The 24,275-nt window shown below is 44.2% G+C and overlaps 1 protein-coding gene across 1 annotated transcript in view; it reads right to left on the minus strand.

Moving 5' to 3' along the window:
- LONRF2 (LON peptidase N-terminal domain and ring finger 2) overlaps positions 1–21,518 on the minus strand; it is a 39,143-nt gene extending 17,625 nt beyond the window's left edge. Inside the window, exons 1-4 of the mRNA XM_028727896.2 lie at positions 20,501–21,518; positions 1,386–1,504; positions 1,099–1,221; positions 48–209 (exon numbers count right to left, since the gene is read on the minus strand). Of these exons, the coding sequence (XP_028583729.2) occupies positions 48–209; positions 1,099–1,221; positions 1,386–1,504; positions 20,501–21,287 (1,191 nt within the window). The 5' untranslated portion in view covers positions 21,288–21,518. The remainder of the gene's footprint in view (positions 1–47; positions 210–1,098; positions 1,222–1,385; positions 1,505–20,500) is intronic.
- Between the last annotated feature and the right edge of the window lie 2,757 nt (positions 21,519–24,275).

Below are 24,275 nucleotides of genomic sequence, written 5' to 3' on the forward strand. Positions count from 1 at the left end.
CTGACCCCCAACTTTTATTTTTGAAGCATACGTGTTGTAAACCTTACCTTTGAGGTCTCTGCAGTTGACCCATCTTCTCCAGAAGACTGTGTGTTTATGCTACTTAGAAACACAGGTTTCAACCTTGTATACGAGGTCCGATTACAGAAAGGTGTTGTTAGATTATCGTGCACGTTTTCAAATGCTGGGAAAAACATCTCACACATTATCTAAGCAAAGTGAAAAAGAGGGGGGAAAGAAACAAGTTTTGAAATGCTGTTGCAGTGACTCGGGTTAGAGAGGTCTTGGGGCTGAAACAATCTCACCCTATTCTCAGGACTTTAATAGAATCACAGAATTTGTAGAGCTGGAAGGAACCCCAATCCTCTGCAATGCAGGAATCTCAGTTAAAGCATCCCTGAGAGATGGCCATCCAAACTCTGCTTTAAAAACCTCCAAGGAAGGAGAGTGCACAACCTTCCACTGTCGAACAGCTCTTACTGTCAGAAAGTTTTTTCTGATGCTTAGTTGGAATCTCCTGGGTAAGAAACCCAGCTTGCAAATAACTTCTGGTTAGCAGTGCTGGTGCTGTGCCCAATGCCAGTGCTAATCACGCTGCACATAGTTTTATCTGGTAAAGTGAATGATTAGAGAGAGGTCTTTGGCAGAACAGTATAATACACTAGAAATGAAGGAACTATAAGTTATTGGGGGGGGGCTATAGAGATCAGCTGCAAAGCTGCAGCTGTAGTGGCGTATGTGAGACCTTCACTGGTTGGTAAGCTAGTTGGAGGACACCCACAGGTTAGATACGGTTTCAAAGGCTATTAGCTGCAAACCACGGTCTTCGTGATTATTTTAACCAGCAGGCAAATCCACAAGCAACAGTGGCTATTGTTTCATTGGAATGATCAAGCTACTCAAGCTATAAATCCCTCTGCTAATTATCTTGAGCTGATTAACATGGCAGTGAGAACCACACCCATCACTAACACACAATCTCACTGTTAACAGCAGAACTGTGCATCAGAAGCCTTTAGCAAAACACAAAACGAAACGCACATGTGCATATATTATTCCCTGCACTGACCACATGCAAAGTTGGTACAGTTATCCTACCTTCTGAGCTTCCATTTTCATTGAGCTCCATTCAGGATTTAAGGCAACACAATAAAGAAATTCCTTCAATGCTTCTTCAATCCTTCCTAATCCAGAAAGAGCTTGTGCTTTCACATAATGACCCTGTGTGAACATAACACACAGAAAAACCTCAATGTATCTCAGTTTCAAAAAAATTGTGGGAAACAGTACAGTTTCTTACATGCATTTCGTTATTTCATATTTGCTACCCATAGGCCAACAAAAACGTTAGCCACCTCCCCCATAGCAGCTTATGAACCTTGTACCTTAGGCCAATGGGGTTTATTTCGGCAGAGTGCCTCTGCATCATAAAGAGCTTGTTGATAATTCTTCATAGCTGTACAAAGTTCTGCCCGCTGTGCTATTAACGAACATTTACAGGAAGCTGAAATATAAGCAGCAGACAAGAAAATGTAAGGGAAACTTTTGTCTAGCATTATTAAATCTTGTTAGTTTTACACAGGCACAATCAAAACATAATCAGTTCCTGCAATCAGTTCTTCTCTCTCTCTTGTTTATAATAGCATTCATGCCTTTTTAAGAATATGATGGTTGAGACACACATCTCTGCTAAAAGGCTGCATATACAAAGCATTGTATTTTTAGAGCTACCTAGCTAATCGCCAGGCAGCTTTCAAAAGGGGTATATGTGGCAAGTTCGAGATCAGTGTGACATCAGGTTCTGTAAGGATTATAAAACATGAGAACACTTTGGCATGCCATTTCACTATGACCCTTGGGCTTAAGTTTCTAGTAGCTGGCATGCTTACTAATTGGTAATATTAGCTCATGGTTCACAATTCCTGAAGACAAAACTCTTCCTCTGCAGAAACAAGAAGGCTTAGAAGCAACAGTATTTTTTTGAAATCATTAAAATGATTATTGGCCCTTCATCCAGATTGAGGCCATCCGTCTACTATTGTTTTTCATACATTATTATTTCTGAATTATATAATTTAAATTCCCAATGCATATATATTTAGAAGGAGGATTCTTTTGATAAAGGCTTTCTTTATATATATTTAAAAAATCAGCATCAAAATCAACTGGAAAGTTTGGAACAGCAACTGCTTGGTTCGATGTTATATAGCCTTCCTTGAAAACAAATTAGGATGAACGCTCAATAAGCAGCCAATATCATATAACCTCCCCACAAACCTTGTACCAAAGCTTGTCTGGAAGTGACCTCAATATAAGCAGAGACCCCTCTGCTTCCCTTCAAAGATAGAGAAAAAGCACTCAAGGCTTTATTGGCTTCTTAATTAAGCAAAAGAAGGTCACTGGTGAAAACCAGAGCTAAGTCTCTAAACCTACTTCAGCAAGACTCCACTCATGTGGTTAACATCTCTCTTAGAACTTTCAAGCCTACAGCTCCTCTTCGCCTCCCACGGGCTCAGGTCTCTTAGTCTGTCCTTAGAAACTGTACTCAAGTTTTGTGAACAAAGATGTTTTGAAAGGGAACTAATTAAGTAGGCATGTGACTAAACCATCACAGTTCCTAATGAAAAGCTAGACAATAGGTACGAACAGATGAAGATGGAAGAGTGAATGATACCATTGATGGTCAAGTTATTGAATCACCTGCTAGTCCTTTATGCTTCTAGCAGGTACTCATGCCTTATAACAAACAAGTCAGGTAGACACTCTGTAAAATACTCCGATGGTTCGATCCTATGCATTTGTACTCAAATCTAAGTCCCACTGAGTTCAACATGTCTTACTGCCAGGTAAATATGTACAGCAAGGGCAGCTAACCAGTGACCCTACAGATGCTGTTGGACTACAAATCCCATTATCCCACTGGCCATGGTGGCTAGGGCCATCTGGAGGATCACATCTGGATTAACTACCCTGGTCGGTGTAAGATTTCAGGCTGAACTTTCCACATTCTGTATTGGCATTGTCCCCAATGCTCTGAACCACAGTTTTGCAGGCGTTTCTACATATGTTCTACATATGCTAGTGGATCTCTTAAGGTTTATGCTTTAAAAAAGGGGGGGCTCTTTTTTCCTCTGTGAAATCTATAGCAATGAAGGGTGAATCAGAATAGAAATATTTGGCTAACTTGTTGGGGGAGTCTTAACCATTCTGGTTCAACAAGGATCGCTCTTAAGGAAGGTGTGGCATGTTTTCAACAAGTACTTTAACATCACCTACGGAACACACACACAGTCTACCAAAGCTTACAAGGAACATGTGTTTTACCATGACTAACTACGTGACAGACATGGGCACTTAAGGTATTTTTAAGCACAATTCAAAACATGTTTGTGCAAGCACAACGGAAGCGTTTTAAAACAGACTGAGACTGTGTATAATATGCAGTTACATCAGTCTTTCCCTAAATGTATTTTCTTTCCCCCCCCCACTCCCAAGCTTTAAAGAAGCCTTAGGTTTAGTGAGGGAACAAATGGGGGAGAATCTGCTTAACCCTTTCTCCCAATGCCCCTCACCTAGGCATTTTTTCTCACTACGGGGGGGGACGGGACACATGCTCATATATTTCTTCCTGTCTGGGTGGAACTACAGAGAGGAGATTTTGACCAGAAAGAACAGCTGGCAGGGGAAAGGTTAAGCAGAGCCTCTCAAAGCTCCTTTTGGACAAAAGATCCACACAACTTCGTGCCATGCGTTATTTTGGCCTCAATTAAATTATATATACAGTTTGTTATCTGATCTCCACATTATGCCACCATAATGGGATACAAGCTGTATGAGGCATATGAGAGGTTGTTTCCAGACAACTCGGTCCGAGCATTCATCCTGATTTGTTTGCAGGGAGGTTGTATGAGGTTGTGTCATTTCAACCGTTATCCCACATTTTCCAGTGTATCTTCACATCACTTTCCTTACTTAAAGAAAGGTTTTGGCTTTTGGAAGCGTGTTGGTCGTACAAGACTGCTGAATCCATTGAATTTGCAGGTGTGCAGCTGAATCCCACCCACAAAACAGCAATGGTTGGGAGGTGGCCCACGTTGTTTGATACTAGATTAGATCTGGGCATAAATGGTACTAGGAAACTACACTGTGATGCAGAATGAGTTCAGTAAGTGGCAGTACTCTTATTTCTTACGTGTAGATTTTGAAGAACTTTTTTGGGGGTGGAGGGGGTGGGGAGGGTTATATTGGAACAACATCCTTTTTGGTGATTTCAACCATAATCATGAGTGCAGACCAGCAACTGCTGTCAAAGTTACAGGGGGAAACTATTTGCGGCCAAGAGGGAGGTTTTCATTAACCAGACACATAAAGTAAACGCTAATATGCCAGAGCTTCCATGGGCTTGAACACTCATGCCATTACGATTCATGAAACTATTCAAGTACAGTGGTACCTCAGGTTAAGTACTTAATTCGTTCCAGAGGTCTGTTCTTAACCTGAAACTGTTCTCAACCTGAAGCACCACTTTAGTTAATGGGGCCGCCTGCTGCCGCCACGCCGCTGGAGCACGATTTCTGTTCTCATCCTGAAGCAAAGTTCTTAACCTGAAGCACTATTTCTGGGTTAGCGGAGTCTGTAACCTGAAGCATATGTAACCTGAGGTACCACTGTATGTCTGAAGCGAATCCTCACTTTATTCTGCACAGATCACACTGACATCCTGCCCATTTCACAAAATGCTGTGCAGAGATTCTGCCCTGGGTGGGTCAGGATTGCTCCTAAACCCATTTGCTGGCAGAGCCCAATGCCAGGCTTGCAGAAAATAATCACACTGGAAGCAGCAAGAGGAGACTGCTGGGGCCCTTACAGCACAAGGAGGGAAACTGGGCAAAGTTGTTGGTTTGTTGTTGTTGTTGTTTGCAAGGGACAGGGTGGCGTGCGAGTAGAAAACTCATATCTCTACATGCCAGTTCTAAGGTTGCCCCAACCAACAATGACAAAACTCTAGTTCTGCAAAAGGAGTAGTCCAAGTAAAAATGGAACACAGATCTCAGTTTATTTGAGGAGGGATCATAGCTGAGTAGGAGAGCATCTGCTTTACATGTGGAAGGTCCCAAGTTCAATTCCTGGCATCTCCAGTTAAAAGGGATCACATAACAGGTGCTGGAAGACCTCTGCATGTTCATAGAACGATGCAGCTATTATTGTGAGTTTGTCTTTGCTTGCCAAAGAATTGATGCTTTTGAATTATGGTGCTGGAGGAGACTCTTGAGAGTCCCATGGACTGCAAGAAGATCAAACGTATCCATTCTTAAGCAAATCAGCCCTGAGTGCTCACTGGAAGGACAGATCCTGAAGCTGAGACTCCAATACTTTGGCCACCTCATGAGAAGAGAAAACTCCCTGGAAAAGAACCTGATGTTGGGAAAGATGGAGGGCAGAAGGAGAAGGGGACGACAGAGGACGAGATGGTTGGACAGTGTTCTCAAAGCTACCAGCATGAGTTTGACCAAACTGCGTAAGGCAGTGGAAGACAGAGTGCCTGGTGTGCTCTGGTCCATGGGGTCACGAAGAGTCGGACACGACTAAACAACAACAACAACAAATTGGTTGACAGTTTTGTTCTCTCTTACTGGAATTAGCTCCAGTGTATAGGATATTACTGATGTAGAGGATACAGTGGATATACTGGGATTCATGATTGCACTGTGACTTTCTAGAATAAGTAAGGAATGTTTTGACAACATTTCAAGGGCATCTTTAAATAGAACTCTATTTAATTCCCATTACTACAGCGCAAGAAGAAAACTAGATTTAAGAACCAATAAAACTGGTGCAAGGCTTATTCAGGGAATGGTATTACTAATTATTAATGCAGAATAGAGTGAAGTAAATTTAACGTTTCATTTTTACTGCATTCAGCCTAAAAAAAAGTACTGCATTTATCCCTAAAATATTGCCAGCGTTGAATAATCTTCACCACCACTACAAATTTTCAGAGTTATAAAAGGAAGTTGCAAAAAATATACCAGTTTATGCATCTGCAAGGTACATCTAAGTGCAACTAAAAATGAATGTTGTCTTGTTATAGCAGGAATGCAAATAAAAAAACATTACTGCAGCTTACAGTGAAATAATTAAAAGTACAGGTGACATCATCGTAACACTTGGAATAGGGCAAAAATTCAAAGCAGGGGTGTTTAACCACAATAAACAGAATTAAGGTGAGCACAGCCTGCTGTAAGGAAACTTTCCCAACATGATTCTGTTTGCACCCTGCTCACCCAGGGGAATGCTAGGTGATGGAGGGCTCACTTTATGGTAGAAGTCCAAAATCTTAGGCTAGTGTCCTTTTCCTCCATGGAATCATAGGGGTTGAACTACAACTTCCCACTATTCCCAGCATAAAAAAGAAATTAGCAACATCCATGCCTTGCCATAGTCTTTCCCTCATACTAGAAAAAAACACTGCAGACTTCTCTCAGTTAAGGGATCCCTTCACTGGGCAGGCCATTATTAGCAGGCTGGGAAAGAGGGAATCAAGTCCTTTGAAGGACCAGGTGTTCAATAAGTACCTTTCAAGGGCATTCTTTTTAAATTTTTTAAAGGGAGAATTAGAACCAGCAAGAATAACTTTTATATGAGTTTAGTAACTTCTGACGGAAGTAGAGCTGCCACACTTCAAATCAGCTGAAGCTTGAAAACTAGTTCAAGGGTAGGTTGAAGAGCACTGCATTACAGTAGCCCAGAGGTGTTGCTACCAGGGACATGCCAAACATCTAGTTGTGTAGTATCTAGGTCGATGTGATGCAGACAGCTGTGTGCTACTCAAAAGCTGGAAGAACACATTACCATGATGCCATTTGGGCATCATGAAACAGCTACAGGTTCCCAAGGTGAACATTTGTTCTTTATTTTTGTTTTTTTGAATAACCAAGTTGAATTTATTCGGACATGTTACAGGACTAAAGGGAATCAAGATTCGAGGAATCTGAGGACTCTGATTCTGAAGCCTCGTTCCACCGCTATTGTTTGCTCTTTATTTAATTGAAAGGAGACTCCCATTTAAGAAAAGGCCCACCGCCCAGCATCAACAGGTCCATCTTATCTGACTGAACTTTAGTTTTCTCACCCTTATTCAGTTCATTATGAATCTTATTCATGGAAGACCCTGCCAGCCTGGATATAGAAGGAAATCCCTAGAAGACTCCATGAAGCTGTCTCACTCGGGTGTTAAGAAGCTCAGGCAGAACCTTGAGAAACTGCACAGGATTGTCTCCCACAAGAAATGGAAATACCACCTTCAGGAACTGCCCTGCAAGGTAGGTACAGAAACACTGCAACCGAGTGCCGCCTCCAGAAAGACAATCACTGCCACTGATATCAAAAGCAGAGATCAAAAGTAAACAGCTCTACCCCCACTCAAGCAGGTAGTAGTAATCCACCTAAGGTAAAGGAGTAATTAAAGGCTTGCCAATTCTAGATAATCCCATCTCACCCAATACAGAAAAATCCCATCCAGAGTGTGACTGCCTCACACACAACTGCCTGACATATATTGGGACAAATATATGTCATGGGGTTCCTGGGTTTGTTGAGACTCACCAGTTAAGGAGGTCTCAAATGGAGATAGAAGTCTCCCCATATCCACAACCTGGGACATATCCAGCAATGTTCTGTCAAACTCCATCAGGGAGACCAAGAGGCAATCAGCACACCGACTGGAAGGCCTATTCTGCCCCAAGCTTCCCCTCTTATGGAATATCTTTTGTAACCAGAAAGAATAAATAGTTCAGTAATACATAAATATAATCAGGTAGCCAGTTGCATTTCCTTCACATGTGGTGTTTACTTGTGGTTAAAGCATCATTGGGAGTCCTTTAATTATATGTTGCACAACCAGCCTCTGCTGTTAACAGGAGAACAGTCATTCTAGAGCTGCTCTCTAAGTTCATTCTGTATAGTCCATTCCTGTCTGCCCTACATTAACCTTCTGCTGTCCCAGAAGCAAACATGTTTTTTCAGCAGTATTTATCAACTGCTAAAAATTCTGCTAAATGCTGGCTACAATCTTATAATCGCAAAACAAAGGGAAACGTAAAAGTAGAAGCACAGAACTCAGGAGCTGCAAACTAGAAAGCCAGCCATCAAACATGTTCTATATCTGCCAAATGCTTCCACAAAGGCACATGTCTGTCCAGAAATAACAGCCTATCACTTAAGTCAGGATGGGAAGTACAGTAGGAAATGGCTAACCTTCTATGTGAGCAAGATAAAAGAAATTCACCTGGGGTGCATTGAAGTCATGTCAAGGCTTTGGGATATACTACTCTTAGTTTTCAAAAGAAACATTACCTAATTATTGTAGTAGATTCATCGAGTGTGGAATCTATTTCCCATTTAAATGAGTGGTAACATTCCTAGCTACCTTTAACAGATGACGGTTGAGCCATACGCGTACAATTTTATTTTATTTTAAACCAACATAAAAATGCAATACAGCTTCATAAAGATGAGAGCTACTGACAGTCTCTAGGTAACCACAACTCCCACTGCATGATATTTCTTCTGTGCACGTGTACTCAGTGGAAGAGCGGATTTCAGAGATGGCAAATGTGATGCTTTTGAAAAGGAGTGGGATGATCGGTTCTTTTTCTAAAGGTTGCATCAACCCCGTTTTAAAACACCAGACACATTTGTCTGCTTCTCGGTCATGTTGAGGCAGTATAACAAAACATTTTAAGCTCTGATTATCACTTCTTTTTTATGTGAAATCTGACAGGCTCATTATTATTATTATTATTATTATTATTATTATTATTATTATTATTATTATTTTGTGAGGCAGAGGAGGAATGAGCGAGAGGCAAACCCCCAATTGTCTACCTAAACCTACCTTGTATTAAAGCAGAAATTAAATATTTTGTTCAAAGTGGATTGCTCCAGCCAGTTGGACAAGCAGCGCTGAAGACAGCATCTGTAGGCCTGACCCTGAAAAGATTACGAAAGCCTGAACTAAGACCTAGGAAAAGACACAACATGCTTGCTGGCTCAGTGAATGCCTGTAGTCCAAAAGGCATGTGGGACATCTTTTCATTGCCACGTGAACAATGTTTGCATACACGTTATCAAGGGAAGCTAGGGAAAGAAAAACAATCTTACATAAGCACTTCCAGTTTCTGAGTTATATTTTAACCAATTCTTTAAGGGAAAACAAAACAACAACAACAACCCCAAAACGCTCTTTCGGTTATCCTTGCTCTGTTTTGTTGTGAAAAAGAAAGAGGAAGGAGGAAAAGTGAGAGATGGCCAGATAAAAACGCTGTGAATATACAGTGGTACCTCGGGTTAAGTACTTATTTCGTTCCGGAGGTCCGTTCTTAACCTGAAACTGTTCTTAACCTGAAGCACAACTTTAGCTAATGGGGCCTCCTGCTGCCACCGCGCCGCCAGAGCACGATTTCTGTTCTTATCCTGAAGCAAAGTTCTTAACCTGAAGCACTATTTCTGGGTTAGTGGAGTCTGTAACCTGAAGCGTATGCAACCTGAGGTACCAGTGTAATATAATTTTCCATCCATGCCCCAATCGTGAAACAGCAGAAACCATTCACAACGATAGGGCAGTGGCACAGTGATTTGCTTTTTTCAACCCTCAGTTTTGAAGCGTGCCAACGAAGTGTCTGGCCCAACAACATGTGAGAACATATGGCACAGGCTGTCTACTGGAAAAGAAGACTCCACACCATTAACTTCAGATGGGAAGCTGCATAGTACCAGTCAAAGTATTTGTCTGTTGGTCTGACATTGTCTACTTGGACTACCAGCAGCTCTCCGCTGGCATAGGGAGAGGAGTCTTTCCTATGCCCTGCTCCCTGATTCCTTTAACTGGCGACAGCAGGGGCTGAACCTGGGACATTCTGCATGCAATACACATGCTCTACCCACTGAACTATGCTGCCTCCACCAATGGTTCCCGGGGGTTAGTTCTTGTACCTCGGCCCTATATACCTGAAGAAGCATCTCCATGTGCTGAGGTCCAGCTCCGAGGGCCTTCTGGTGGTTTCCCTCACTGTGAGGTTACAGGGAACCAGGCAGAGGGCCTTCTGGGTAGTGGCACCCGCCCTGTGGAACGCCCTCCCAGCAGATGTCAAGGAAATAATCAACTATCTGACTTTTAGAAGACATCTGAAGGCAGCCCTGTATAGGGACTTTTTTTAAATGTGTAATGTTTTATTATGTTTTTGTATCTGTTGGAAGCTGCCCAGAGTGGCTGGGACAACCTGGTCAGATGGGTAGAATGCAAATAAAACAACAACAACAACAACAACAACAACAACAACAACAACACTGACTCATGGGCTTAAGGAACGAAATCCTAAGGGATCCCTGCTTGGAAAAAGCAGTATTTGTATTATGCGGTAGCTCCAGAGGGTTTTCTACCCCTAAACATTTTGTGAATCTTTGTACTTTTGTCCATTTACTGTATTTATTTTCCCCGATTTGAACTATAAAATGGTGATACTCCTGAGTCAAAATGAGAGTACCTCTAAACTTTTTTTTTTTTTTTTAGAAAAAAAGCACTGGGTAGAACAAATTGCTTTGAATCTTACTTGCTTTGATGGCTTTGATACCTGCCATCACTGAAAATTACCAAGCATTTATTTTAACACATTTATATCCCACCTTCCCATGACTAACAAATGATTGAGATAAAACCACACAAGGTCACATAAATCTCTCCATCACTCTAACCTAGGTAAAACACGTGTTCATATAGGATTACAAAGATAGTCACCTTACGGACACACTGTTAAGACAATATTCATGGAAGACAACTTTACTTGGCAACAAGTGATCACCAAAGAAGACGACAAAAATTAGGCAATGTGGAAATGTAGCAGAACTTTTCCTGCTACCAGCAATAGTGATGGGCACATTATCTCTGGGACATGCCAGCTCTATCATGTATTTAACAATAAGTCTCTTTCCAAGGGTAATTGAAACACTCTATTCCAAATGGCTTGACACGGGGTTTTGTTTTTGTATCTGTATTAATTACCAAACAGCTGCAATAAACCATTTATTCAGCTGCACGTGACCTGCAGGAAGCTGGCAGCTTAGTGCAAACCAGCAATGGGCATATTAAAAGAGGTCACGAAGTTGCTGAGAGCTAACAAGAGCTGAAAGGATCAAAACCTTCTCAAGAAAACCAACATTACATTCCTTTATCCCATATATTTCTACCTCCAAGAAAGTGTGTGTAGGATTGCAGCTTTAGTGTTGTTCCCAGCTTTAGAAGCAACATGTAGGAAGCGAACCAAGAAGTTAACACAAAAGAAAGAAGAGGAAGAGAGAATAAAAGGTGCAATAGTGGTTGACTTAAACTTAGGCACATAACACAATGCAACGTTGAGAAAATTGCATGGCATTAGCTGGTAGAGATAGCTTCTTCCCACTTCTGCATGTAGTCATAAAATTGTAAGAGTTCAATACTGAATAAGCTAGGGTTATAACTTCCTTGCTATTAGTGCAGAGAATTTAGATAGTGTTATTTCAACTGTTACACATGCAGAAAACAGCCCTGCATGGTAGGCTTGCTATAGCCATCCTGAAAGGGGCTGAGAGTGAAAGCTGCAATATTGCCACCTGGTGAATTCATTGCAGAGGTGAAATTTCAAGCAAGGACTTTCCAATTCACAAATTTAGCCATGAAGCTACAATAGCTCAACCTTCCAAAACATTTCAGCAATCCTCCCCCCCCCCCCCGCCCTGCTTTTAAAAAACTGAACAGAGTTTTTCGAGCTCCAGAGATTGCACTGTACCACATGCTTGTGTTGGCCTTTTTTATTTATTTAAAAAAGGTCATTATATCGGAAAAACATAGCAGCGTCCATATGGGTACCACCGTGCTCGACTATGCAGGGAAATGTTTGTTTATTACTGTCAGAAGGAAAATGAACTGACAGCTGAAATTGGAAAGTTACCTTTATGCAGAACTACCACCCTGCACTGAACACCCAACATCCGGCCAATTTTAGCTCAATCTTTAACATCTGAGCAAAATCGACAAGGCAATCTAGTGAAGAGTACATTGAGCTGAATGTCTCTTTGTTCACATTAAGAAACCAACCAACCACTTGCTTGCACCTCTAATTTTCTCCTGTCTACCTCCACTACTATTTTTGGGAAGTGCTCCAAACAGAGCATAATCTACTCCCACATTTCCCCAAAAACACACAGGAAAAGAGGAAAGGAAATGTCGCTTCTGAACTATATTACACATGCACCTTTAGTCCAATATATTTCAGAGCTTCCGGGTGGTATTAATTAAATTTGGCTTTGCATGTTCCTTAGCTACTCTTGGTGCTCTTCTTACCTCAAATAACGGTGTCAACAATATAAAAGCGAAGTTACAGTCAAAAGTCACCTCCTAAAGTAGTTCACACACTGAGACACTTAAACCAAACTGGGTTGCGGGGTGTGTGTGTGTGTGTGTGTGTGTGTGGAATCTATGAAAACAGAGTTATTTGCTACTGCGGCACAGGAATGCCTGCTGAGACACACAATGAAGGTCCAAGCTACAAAAAGCTATCTAGGAATATAATAGCAGGGGGCCTATTTATAGCAATTTAAGTTGGGCCAAAAAAAAAAAAAAATCTTTTTAAAAAAAACAAAACAAAACTCAGCAATTTCCCTTGTACTATCAGGCAATCCTAGTACATTTATCCATTCAAACAACTTCTGTGAATCATGTGAGTTACAATGCCAGGAGTGTCCCTGCAGAACTGGCATTATCTTATTTCAAATTCTAAAAGCAGGGCCTGTTCTTTTGTTGTCTAGCATTGTTGGGGGAGGAGAAGAGAAGCCTCATTATACTGCGCTTCAGTCCTTTTTTCCCTCTCATTCCGCCATTTCCCCACCCCCACCCTCTTTGATTCATTTTGGATTTTAAAATCCAGCATCTAAGAACTACCTTCAATCAGGTGTCATTTCTGTTCTCTTTTTCTAAAATAAAAATGGCTCTTTCTTTTTTTTACTGCCCCACATTACTCAAAATTACATATAGGTTAATACTGGAAGGAAATGCCATTTGGGAGGAGTTCTACAAAAAAAAAATAATCACTGTACAATAGTAGCTTGTCACAAATTACACAGGAAAAGAAATAGAAAGACAGAAAAGAACAGAAAGACAGAAAAAGAAAGAACTGCTGGTGCTTCTGGAACAATCTAGAACAGGGGTAGGCAACTTAAGGCCCAGAGGCCGGATGCGGTCCAATTCTCAATCCGGCCCGCGTGTTTTTACATGAGTAGAATGTGTGCTTTTATTTAAAATACATCTCTGGGTTATTTGTGGCGCATAGGAATTTGTTCATGTTTCCCCCCAAAAAATATAGTCCGGCCCACCACATGGTCTGAGAGACGGTGGACCAGCCCACGGCTGAAAAGGTTGCTGACCCCTGATCTAGAATTACTAAGTCACCCTACTAAATCCCACTTAAGAACTCATTCAAACATTGGTAACCAGTATGCAACTAGTTGCTGAAGCTCTCTCTACTTGCCAGTCATTTAGGGATGTCTCAACTTAGATAATCTCTGTTGCTATGAGGATTTTTCTCTTTCTATAGTTTTTGCACTGTTCCCCATTGCACCAAGATCATCTTCAAGATGCTGGTCTTTAATTTCCAGCAATCCCTCCCTGGATTACTTTTACAACCTCCACTTTCTCATTTGCTCACTCCAACCCTCTTGTCTCCTTTCTCACCTTGGCGTTTCCTGTCATACACAGAACTGAATTCCAGTTATTCCATCAGGCTAATGCTTTCCCCAACACCTGCCCACCTAGCAGTTCGAAAGCACCCCTAAGTGCAAGTAGATAAATAGGTACCGCTTTATAGCGGGAACGTAAACGACGTTTCCGTGTGCTGCGCTGGTGCTGGCTCGCCAGAGCAGCTTTGTCACGCTGGCCACGTGACCCGGAAGTGTCTCCGGACAGCGCTGGCTCCCGGCCTCTTAAGTGAGATGAGCGCACAACCCTAGAGTCGGACAAGACTGGCCCGTACGGGCAGGGGTACCTTTACCTTTAATGCTTCCCCCTACAAATCCCCCTTCCCTGCAAAACCCCACAGCTGCCACAGAGCATGTTTAGGATCAGTGCAACCAAATCATCACCCCAATATTCATTCTATCCTTTAGTGAAGCCCTGTCCTTATTTCCAGGACTGGATCTCTCCACCTTGATGGTCCAAACAGCACTAAATAGGATGCGAGAACTTAAGAACTAAAATACTGTAGTACAGAACAGCACTACACTTGCATGGTTTCCCCTAACCTCTCTTTACGTTTTTCTCTTTGAATGTAAAACCCTGGGAACGGGCTTTCATAACCTCATTGGTTTCTATTAAGATGAAGATTTGAGCAGAACAGAACTCTTACAAGGAGTATGGCTTAGAAGAACCCGCCCCCCCCCAAAGGAGGAGAAACTATCCTTGGAGGTAAACATCTTCTTATCACCAGCTGTATTTAAATCTTTTTGCAACAGAAAGACCTTATGGTGCTTGTACAGGCATGTACAATGCTAATAAAAATGGCCTTATGCAGGGTGCATATAACCCCAAAGTAAGCTTGCATTTTCCTGCCAAGTGCTGGGAAAACTTTTATTCCAGACTTCTGTGCCTGTTCTGAAATCCAAAGGTAGAAGTGGAAGGCTTCTGCTCCCCACTTCACAAAGAAACGCAAACCAAGAGCTTGCCACACACCTCGCGATAAACAACCACTTGGTTGGTTGGTAAAGGGCTATCACCACTGGTTTTCTCAGACTTGCATTTTTCCAATTCCCCACAAAATGCTTAATTGTGTTACCACAAAAGCAACGCCACATCGCTTGCAAGGAGTGCTGACCCAACTCCTTAAGTGAATTTTGAAGCAGGCCAGAAACTGGACTATTCTTCAACTAAAGAGGCCTCCCTGTGTTCTGAGCTTGCAAAGAAGGATTAAGAATGACACCGCTTCTGCGCACTGATACAGGTTTCATTTTGGGTCCTTTTCCAGGTGCTACATTGCATTTCTAGATATATTCCTAATGTGTTTTAAGCGTGCACCTAAATTTGTAATGGGGTGGGTGGCAGGGAACATAACAGATGTATCTCTGCAAACACAGAGGTGTTGTGCAGGTACACGTGTCAAGCAAGCTGAGACCAACTGAAACTCCCTGTTGAGTGTACACTTGATGACACACTCCACTTCGCTTGTGCACAATGTGTGGAACCCCGATCTAGCCACCAGCATACAGTCTGACATAAAGCTCCCTCTGCCCCTCAAAATGAAGAAAAAAAGCAATGTATGATTCTTGTTAGCTTATCCAAGCTGGCTGAGGCTTGTTCCATATTGCAATTTGTTGCCCACAAGCCAGCAAAGGTTGGCAGCTTTGATTTAAACCACTGCAAGTTATTGTAGTGATCAAGCCACCATTTTGCCACGCAGAAATGTGAAGGAATGGTTCTAATGTGCCTCTGACTGCCTATTGTCTCAGAGTAGAAACATCAACACATTTTACATAAGGCTCTTTTCGTCACAGACCAGGGAAAAGGCTTTTCTAGAAATGCTGCAGGATGAGTCATAAACTGCAAGGCAGTAAAGCATTTCACTGTTGATAACTTGATGCAGTGTGATTAAGCCAGGCTTTGTTTTCCTTTTTGTTCCATTTACCAGGCTGCTGTCTCGCCCATTTTAAAGTATAGGCTTGTCTGAGATGCAGCTAGGCTATGTATGTGTAGTAGGAAGTTGTTTATGTATGTCACTGACCTTCTGTACACAAGATAGCTCTAATCTTATGATAGGCAATGCTGTGTAACACACACACAGAGAGAGCTTATTCACCTTGTCTAACTGACGTATGTTTAGGAAAGGCGTAACTTCAGTTAGAGGTCAAAATCTCACCAGCTTCCCTGAAATCCATCTTTCCCCACTGGAGTTCCAGTGACTAACTTCCTGTTTTACCCTCTTTACCCTTTGCAAATACTTATTTACAGCTTGTTCAACATACTCGCAGAAGAGAACTCGACTATTGGAAGGCAACTGCAATTTTGTGGTCGTTCCTACTGAGGATGGTCTATACAGAGCCGTAACTAGGGGTGGTTTGGGGTGTCTAGCCAGGGTTTAAGCCTCTGGGTGAAGCTGCCAGAGGGATGCCATTGAGGCTCCCAGCATGTCTGGGCTTCAGCCAGAGAGGAAGATGAAAAAGTGATGGCAGCCTTCCTTCCACTTTACCCATGAAGCTTAATAATAATAATAATAATAATAATAATAATAATAATAATAATAATAATTTATTATTTATACCCCACCCCTCTGGCTGAGTTTCCCCAGCCACTCTGGACGGCTTCCAATCAAGTGTTAAAAACAATACAGCATTAAATATTAAAAACTTCCCTAAACAGGGCTGCCTTCAGATGTCTTTTAAAGAGAAGATAGCTGCTTATTTCCTTCACATCTGAAGGGAGGGCATTCCACAGGGCGGGTGCCACTACTGAGAAGGCCCTCTGTCTGGTTCCCTGTAACCTCACTTCTCGCAATGAGGGAACCGCCAGAAGGCCCTCGGCGCTGGGTCTCAGTGTCTGGGCTGAACGATGGGGGTGGAGACGCTCCTTCAGGTATACAGGAAGCCATTTAGGGCTTTAAAGGTCAGCACCAACACTTTGAATTGTGCTTGGAAACGTAGAAGGGAAAGGGAGAGTTGGAAAATCTGAAGAAGCTGTGTGGCTCTCCACGGTGAAGCAGAAGATAGGATCCCCTGTGGGTTTGCTCAGGTTTGAGAAATTTTGGAGGGAGGGAGGGAGGGAGGGAGGGGCAGGAAGCTGAGGAAGAGAATCAGATGGACTAGATGAAATTTATATAATTTTATGATCTCTTCCGAACTTTGAATGTGTTGAGTCATTTTACAGTTGAGTCATTTTACAGACTATACATGATCTACACACAGGAAAATAAGGTGTGTGTGAGCATTTTCCCTGCCAGAGCCAGTTCCCTGGCAAGCTCTGGTATCTTCCTTACTTTTACAAACACTTCTAGCAAAAAAGCTGTTATGGATCCATACTTCTAGCACAGCCTCAATCTAAATGCATAGTTCCAGAATCAAACTTTCAGCTGCATTTATGTGCTGAACACTCCACTCAATATTAAAAATACAGATCCAAGTAGCCTTAGGTGTGTTATCAATCCTCTGGCAAAACAATATTTTAAAATTTTAAATATTAATATTTTAAATATTAAGTATTAATATTTTAAAACCCTTTAACAACCCATTGGGCATTATGACTGCTAGTATTTAGGTACTGTTTCACTGTCCATATAAGCACTGGGAGAGTGAGAAGATGAGTTTTAAAAAATCTCCCTAAACCTGAGCTAAATGCTTTCTAGTTTGAGATGGGCCAAAGAAGGATCACAGAAATCAAGCTTTCCCAGGGGAAATTCTATTTGGGGGATAATGATCTGTGTTAGGTTTTAACCAAGTACTTTTCAAAAAATTATCCCAAAAGTTTTATTCTTAAAAAAACAACCCCGCAACTCATTACAAAACTGAAAAATGCAGCATTGCTTTAACGCTTGCGAGAGAAAGAACTTCTCCATGGTTAAGTTGACAATGACAAAGGAGGCACAGCTAGGTAAATCAATTCCACTGATTTGTTTTACTGGGTTAAAAAGTGGGCACTTTGGTATCACAATATAGAGATAATTCAAGATGCAGAGACGTACAATTACAGAAACTTTCCTCATATCAGAATGTGTTTTCCAATGAAACAATGAGGCATGAAACAAATGTAGTTTTGCTGCTTGACATGACAAAAGGAAGACAATTTCAGCTCTCTATTATTGCAGGTATGGGAAGCCTTTGGCTGTCCAAATGTTGCTGAACTACAACACCCATTGGTCCCAGTAAGCACAGCCAATGGTCAAGAATGATGGGAGCTGCAGAGGTCAGCAACATCTGCAGAGCCGAAGGTTGCCAACACCTGCTCTACTTGGGAAGGTTTTCGTTTGTTATGTCTAAACAGTTGCATGTAATAGCAAAATAACGACTGAAAAAGGAAGGAAAAACATATTTCCCTATATACAAGCTCTGTTCCCAGCCTATTGAAGTCACCAAGAAAGGCCCAGCTCCAAAAACTTTGAAACAACCTATCAGAAGAGAACCAACAGTACTCCTCCCTACTGGCATTTCAAAAGGTCAGGATGACCTGTGAAAATTTACACTACATCAAGCATACGCAGCCAAACCTGGAACCATGGCATTCCAGAGTGCTCCAGACTCTCTGATTCATGCATTAATTCACACACACCCATATTTCTGAAATTTTAACCACAACCAGCAACAGTGAAACTTTTACTCTGCCTGTCCAAATGCACCTATTTGATGTTTCTGGAGACATTGCTTCCTTTTCTTAGTCACATAGATAGCAAAAAGGTTTTGAAATCCATCTATATTATGCAATCAGTTCTGGTGGTCTTACTAGTAAGCATGTCAACATCTTAGGTATAAGGTTCCGAATGTGTTTAGAGAAGTCACACTCTCTTACACTGTGTTGTGATGATGAGTATTCAGGGAAACAATATTATGCAATTCTGATGTTGTTCCCAGAAGTTACACAGAATCTATTCTCAAATTCTCGGATTGTCATGAATTTGTAGATGAAAATGGAACGTTGTAAATTCTTTGTTTTTTAAAAAAATAAGTTCTCCATCTCCCACCATGAACAAATGAACAACACACAGATAATCTGCAAGGTGCCCAACTGCGTATCCATAAGTTCTGTGGATACAGTAACTGCTGCAAGTTTTGCTTTGAATTGTAAGGAAGTCCCTGAGGTAAGAGAAGTAAGTCATTTATTAATTTCCCAAGGTTTGGGTAAAGACGATTGGCAATGACCTTAACCCACACTGCACATGTTTTAGAGATTCTGCCAAGCAGGAAGTGTTATCTTACATATTCCCAGCTATTTTGTGGCTAGTCAAAAGGCTGGCAGGGAAAATAGTATGTACCTACTGGGTACTGGCAGGGCAGTAGATAAAGATGTATTGCTGCATTAGAAAAGGTATGTGACGAGGAAGGATTAGCTCGTATCTTCAGGTGCACACCTTACACCCTTTCTGAGTTTCCAAGATGCTCAAAGCCCCACAAACCTCTGTGTTGACAATGTCACAAAGCATTGCCACGCATAGGCTACAATTACATTTCAACTTTCACTATTATACAATTTTTAAACTCTCTAGAATTATTTCCCACAAAGCTGTTTTCTTACTGGTGCCTGGCCCGTCAAATGGAAGTCAGAAACCAATACAAAATAAGTGGCTTAAGTTGTTCCAGAGAAAAGGAAAGCTAATTTGAAGCTCTTGAGCAGAAATCTGAGCCACAAGGCACCAGGATTGAGAAAACCATGTGGGGTATGAACTTTTCTAACTCCTGGATGAAAATCTCGATTTCTTGCAGTTGCAGAGGCCCTTAACATTCTCCACAAAGCAATGCACAGAAGATACAATACGTGTCCCGAATTCGACTATTCCCAGTATTTGCTCTCACCCCTGCCCTGGCTTCAGCTGGGAAGCATCCTGGGGGTGTAACTGCCAGCCCTCAAGAGCACACCTTAAATCATTCTAATAAACCCCATGGCTGCTTCTGGTCAATGTTAACAAAAACCCAGGTTTTTTTCTCTGAATGGGCAAGGCAGCTGGAACCCACCTAAACAGAATTCATTTCCCACATAACTTGAGAAGTCAAATTAACCCTTTACCCAACACCCCACAGCCTATTTCCCCAATACACATGCCTTCCAAACACCGAAACACAACTGGGCCTATGTCACAGACCCTTCTGACCCCTAGAAATCATTTCACCATTGGGCTGTCACACAGCCCAAGCACGATCACAAAGCAGTTTGTAAGAACTGAACAGATTCCTGTTCCCCTTCACAAACTGCAACAGTTGGGAGGGGGGCGCCTCCCAACAGAATATTGGGATCCCCAATTGCACAGTGCCAGGAAGCACAAGCTTAGTGGGGGGGGGGTTCTTTTTTTAGAAAGTGACACACTTCCTCCCACTTTCTACACTTCACATATAGTTTGCAAAAACACCAGGCAGTGCAGAAAGCGCCCCAACGCATTTTCCATCCAGGTGTTGAGAAGGGGCCCCTTATTGTCGAATTCCTTTTCATTCCTTCTCAAGGCTGCCCAGCGTTGGCAGAAACACCCACTCCTGGAAATGGCCCCCATTACACTGCGCTTTCTCCCCGTCGGGAAATCCCTAATTCGCTTCCCACATAAGGAAGGGAGCTCAGGAACGCGACTGGGCCTGTTTCTCCCCTTGTGAGCCAAAGCAACACAGGTCGGGGTTGTGGCGCAGCGCCCCCGAGCATATTGACAAGGTGTTTGCCCTTGCTGCTTCCGAAGGCGACAGGGGAGCTTTCTTCTGTGGGGAGGAGTCGGGCGTGTGCACCACGGCGAGCACTCACCGAGGTCCAGGGCCTGGTTGTACTTCTCCAGGGCGGGCGCCAGCTCCTGCCTCTCCTTCAGCGCGTCCCCTTCGGCGCCCAGCCGGCGCGCTTTGCTCTCGGCCGGGAACCACTTCTCCAGCAGGCTGCCCAGGACCACGTTGACGCGGAGACCGGCGGGGGGCTGCGCGGCCGGGGCAGAGGCAGAGGCTGGGCGCCGGGCGGCGCAGCGGGCGCACTCGCCTCCGCCGCTCTGGGCGCAGCGCTTGCAGTGGGTGTGCCCGCAGTGCAGAGTCACCGGCTCGGAGAGCAGGCGGCGGCACACCGGGCAACCCAGCGGCTCCGGGGGTCGGCAGCAAGGCGGGTCCGCCAGCGGGTCGTCTCCTTCCGGAGCTGCGCCGCCGCCGCCAGGCCCCCGCCACGGCGGCAGGCGCAGCTCTTTGTCGCGGAGGCTGAGCGCGAAGCTCTCGGCCAGTTCGCGCAGCTCCTCGGGCCTCAGGCGGGCCAGCCTGGCGGCGGCGCTGTAAGCATCCAGAGCCTCGGCCATGCGCCCCGCGCGGGCCAGCGCGTCCCCTTGGCGGAGGCAAAGGCCCCGCTCGGGCTGCGCCAGCTCGGCCAGCTGCGAGCTCAGGATCTCCGCCGCCAGGGCGAACTGCCCGCCTCGGAAAGCCTCCTCGGCCACTTGCAACATCTCCGCGCAGGGACCGCCGCCGCCGCCTCCTCCTCCTCCTGCTGCTGCTGCCGACGGGGCCTGGTGGTGGTGGGCGCGCTGCTGCGCCTGCTGCCCGAGCGCGGCCCCCAGCTCCATTTTCGCCGGGTTGGCTGACTGGGTGGGTGTGGTGGTGGCGGCGAGCGCTCCTGCTATGGCTTCATCGTCGTGCTCAGCGCCTCCGCGAGGAGCAGGAAAGCGGGGAGGCGGCCTCTCGCAGCCGCCGCGCCTCGCTCAAGGAGCCTGGTGGCCGCCAGGGCTGGGACGGACGCCGTTATGAAAGGGCTGCGCTGGGGGGAAGGCGCGCCGCCAGCTCCGTCTGGGGCGTCCCCCGAGGAGAGCGAGCGCGTCGGGGTCAGGGGGAGGAGAGCAGGGCGGCGCTGGCCCCACTCCCGGAGCGCGCCAGCAGGCAGCTGAGACTATTCCGGGCTCAGGCGCTTATGCAACGCCGAGCGGTTGTATAACTCCTTCTCCCCGGCTGAGGGCAGCACCGCCCCGCCGAGCGCCCGCCCCAGTCCCCGGCCTGGTGAGCCGAGCGCACATGCCCTCCGACAGCCGCTCCGCCCGCAGCGCACGTGTGTGTGACGGGGGAGAGGCCGGCCAGCGCCTCGCAGGCTTCCGGGAAGCGGCGGCGCGGCTGGTTTTCTGTTCCTCTCCAAACTGGCTGCCTCTCCGCCTCGCTTCAGCCCCAGTTCTGCGTGGAGAGGGGCGGCTTTCAGTTCTCCGCAAAGGACAACTAGGGCGAACCGTGTGGCCGTGACCCTCATTTTTAAGCCGGCAGCTCCGCATTTGCGATGCTCCCTTTTGTAAAGTTTCACAGACCGCTGTGTGTCATTTTGGCCGTTTTTGTGTTTTTTCAGCGCAGTTTCACGTGCAAGGAGAGGCCAGCAGAAATCTAAAGAGGGTTAAGAGAGGGGAAGCGCGTATATTTATATAATAACCCATCCTCCACTCCTCTCAACTGTCTGGTTGGTTGTAAGTCATACGGCTTTTAGGTATGACTGGACAAAGTCTCATCATCCATCATCCACTGTGAACCTCTCACAGTGCAATCCTATGCATGTCAGAGCAGAAGGAGGAATCCAGTGGGGCTTGGAACCTTGAACCGAAGCCTTGTTCCTATTTCCATATCAGGTGAGACAGGCTTAGCTCATCTCCACACCCAGATAACTTCCCTCGTTATCCACAGTATGGCTAGAATCACTTTTTTAAAACCCACGCTAAATGCCATCTGTTTGAATCGGTTATTTAGAAATCAAGAACTCTGCAATGGATCTGATGTTTGCCTGACACACTAAAATGGCACCTGTTCTACTGGGCTGCTGCTTCTCTCCCTCCATAACTTATGGGAAATGATCACCTGAAGCTGCTCCCTCACGTTTAAGTCACTTGGGCCAAGTGAAGCCCTGGTCAAAACAGGTAACCTTCAAGTTCTGTTTCCAGAGGCAGCGCTGATGGTCCTGGGGTTACTGAAGTTCTGTTGAAATTCCCATCAACCCCAGCCAACATGGGCCATGTTGGCTGGCTTGGGGCTGCTGGAAGTTATAGTCCAAAACAACTGGAAGATTTCAGGCTGGCAAAGCTGTTTTTTGGAGTGCACCATCCATAGTAATGCAGGATGAGCAAATATTGCAAATGAAGCTGTAGTGGAACGGGGGCAAACAAAAACCAGAAGCTAGGAGCTGCAGGCAACACCACGCCCATTTAAATAGCCTGCTTCTGTCAAATGTGAAAAAGGATTAACTTTGCAGTTGCACTGGTAGATTTTGCATTAAATTGTTCTACAGGAGAACAGTTTGGACTCTTGTGTAAATCTCCAGCAAATCTGCACACTCGGAGCTGTAAAACAACACAGGAAACCTGTGTTTTAGTATCTTAATAGTATCTTATGTGAGATTAGGCGGTGCTTTAGTATGAATTAGATTTGTAGCACACTCCTGTGGATGTTTTAAGCCCCACTGAATTCAGCAGGACTTGCTCCCTCCCAGGCAAGTGTATTTATGTAGCCTTAACAGAAGCAAGCTCCACTGTCTTTGCTGCTAATAAAGAGATCTGAGCCTCGATTCACCATGCGAAATATACCCTTTGCCTTTGCTACTAGTTATAAAAGTGGGATAGGATAATAAATACAGTGCAGTCCATTCCTGAAGCAGCAAAAGTGGACCTTTGATTCCAGAGGTAGCTGGTGTGCAGGGGACACCAGGGAGACCAACAATAAGGGAAGTCAGAGCCCATGGCAGGCAGAACCAACGAATTCTGATTTTGTCTCCCATCTTCCTCCCTGTTGAGTTCTAAAAGGGCAAATGCTCAAGACTAAGGAGTAGGAGGAAGATGGCAAGCAAGGAGATAAGCAGGTGGAGGCTGGCTAAGGGCAAACTGAGCCTGGATGGACCAGCCTTCATTGGAATTGGGGAAGTAATGGATGAGTGCTGGCCACCTCATTTCCTGGTGCGCTGCAGGGCATAAAATTCCATAGCATAACTATATAATTGCCCTTAAGCACTGCCTGAATCACTCATCGACTACAATAATAAACACCCTTACGAAAGTGTAAACCCAAAACAACAATGTGCAAAACTGAATGCCGTGGGACAACAACTGAGTAAATGTGCAATTGCATAAAGCTCTGACAAACCTGAGTACAGGAAATTCCTTTCAAGTCCAATTCATTTGCACACAAATGAAGAATTAACAGAGTTAAGAGTGGGGGACTACATGTCCTCATTTTAAACAATGCCTTTGCACATGGAAAACTTGACGTGTCAAGGAAGTTGGACAAGGAGTCTTGTCGCCAAAAAGCTAACTTTTCATACATGGGAATATTTTGATTTCAAGAAATATATGTGATAACTCCCCACCCACTGTCTGAAATGGTACAGTCCCAGGAATTTTCTTGCCACATTATTGAACTGGACGTGATACGGACATTAAGCCTTTGCTATGGTGTGAAACAGCAGAAGCCTAGTTTATGCCTCGCTCGCTTTCATATACTTTTACTCGAATCATTGAATTGTAGAGTTGGAAGGGACCTGAGGGTCATCTAAGTCCACCCCCACCCCCCATGCAGGAATCTCGACAACTTGACTG

Source organism: Podarcis muralis, chromosome 4 (assembly GCF_964188315.1).
Source record: "Podarcis muralis chromosome 4, rPodMur119.hap1.1, whole genome shotgun sequence".
Lineage (NCBI taxonomy): Eukaryota > Metazoa > Chordata > Lepidosauria > Squamata > Lacertidae > Podarcis > Podarcis muralis.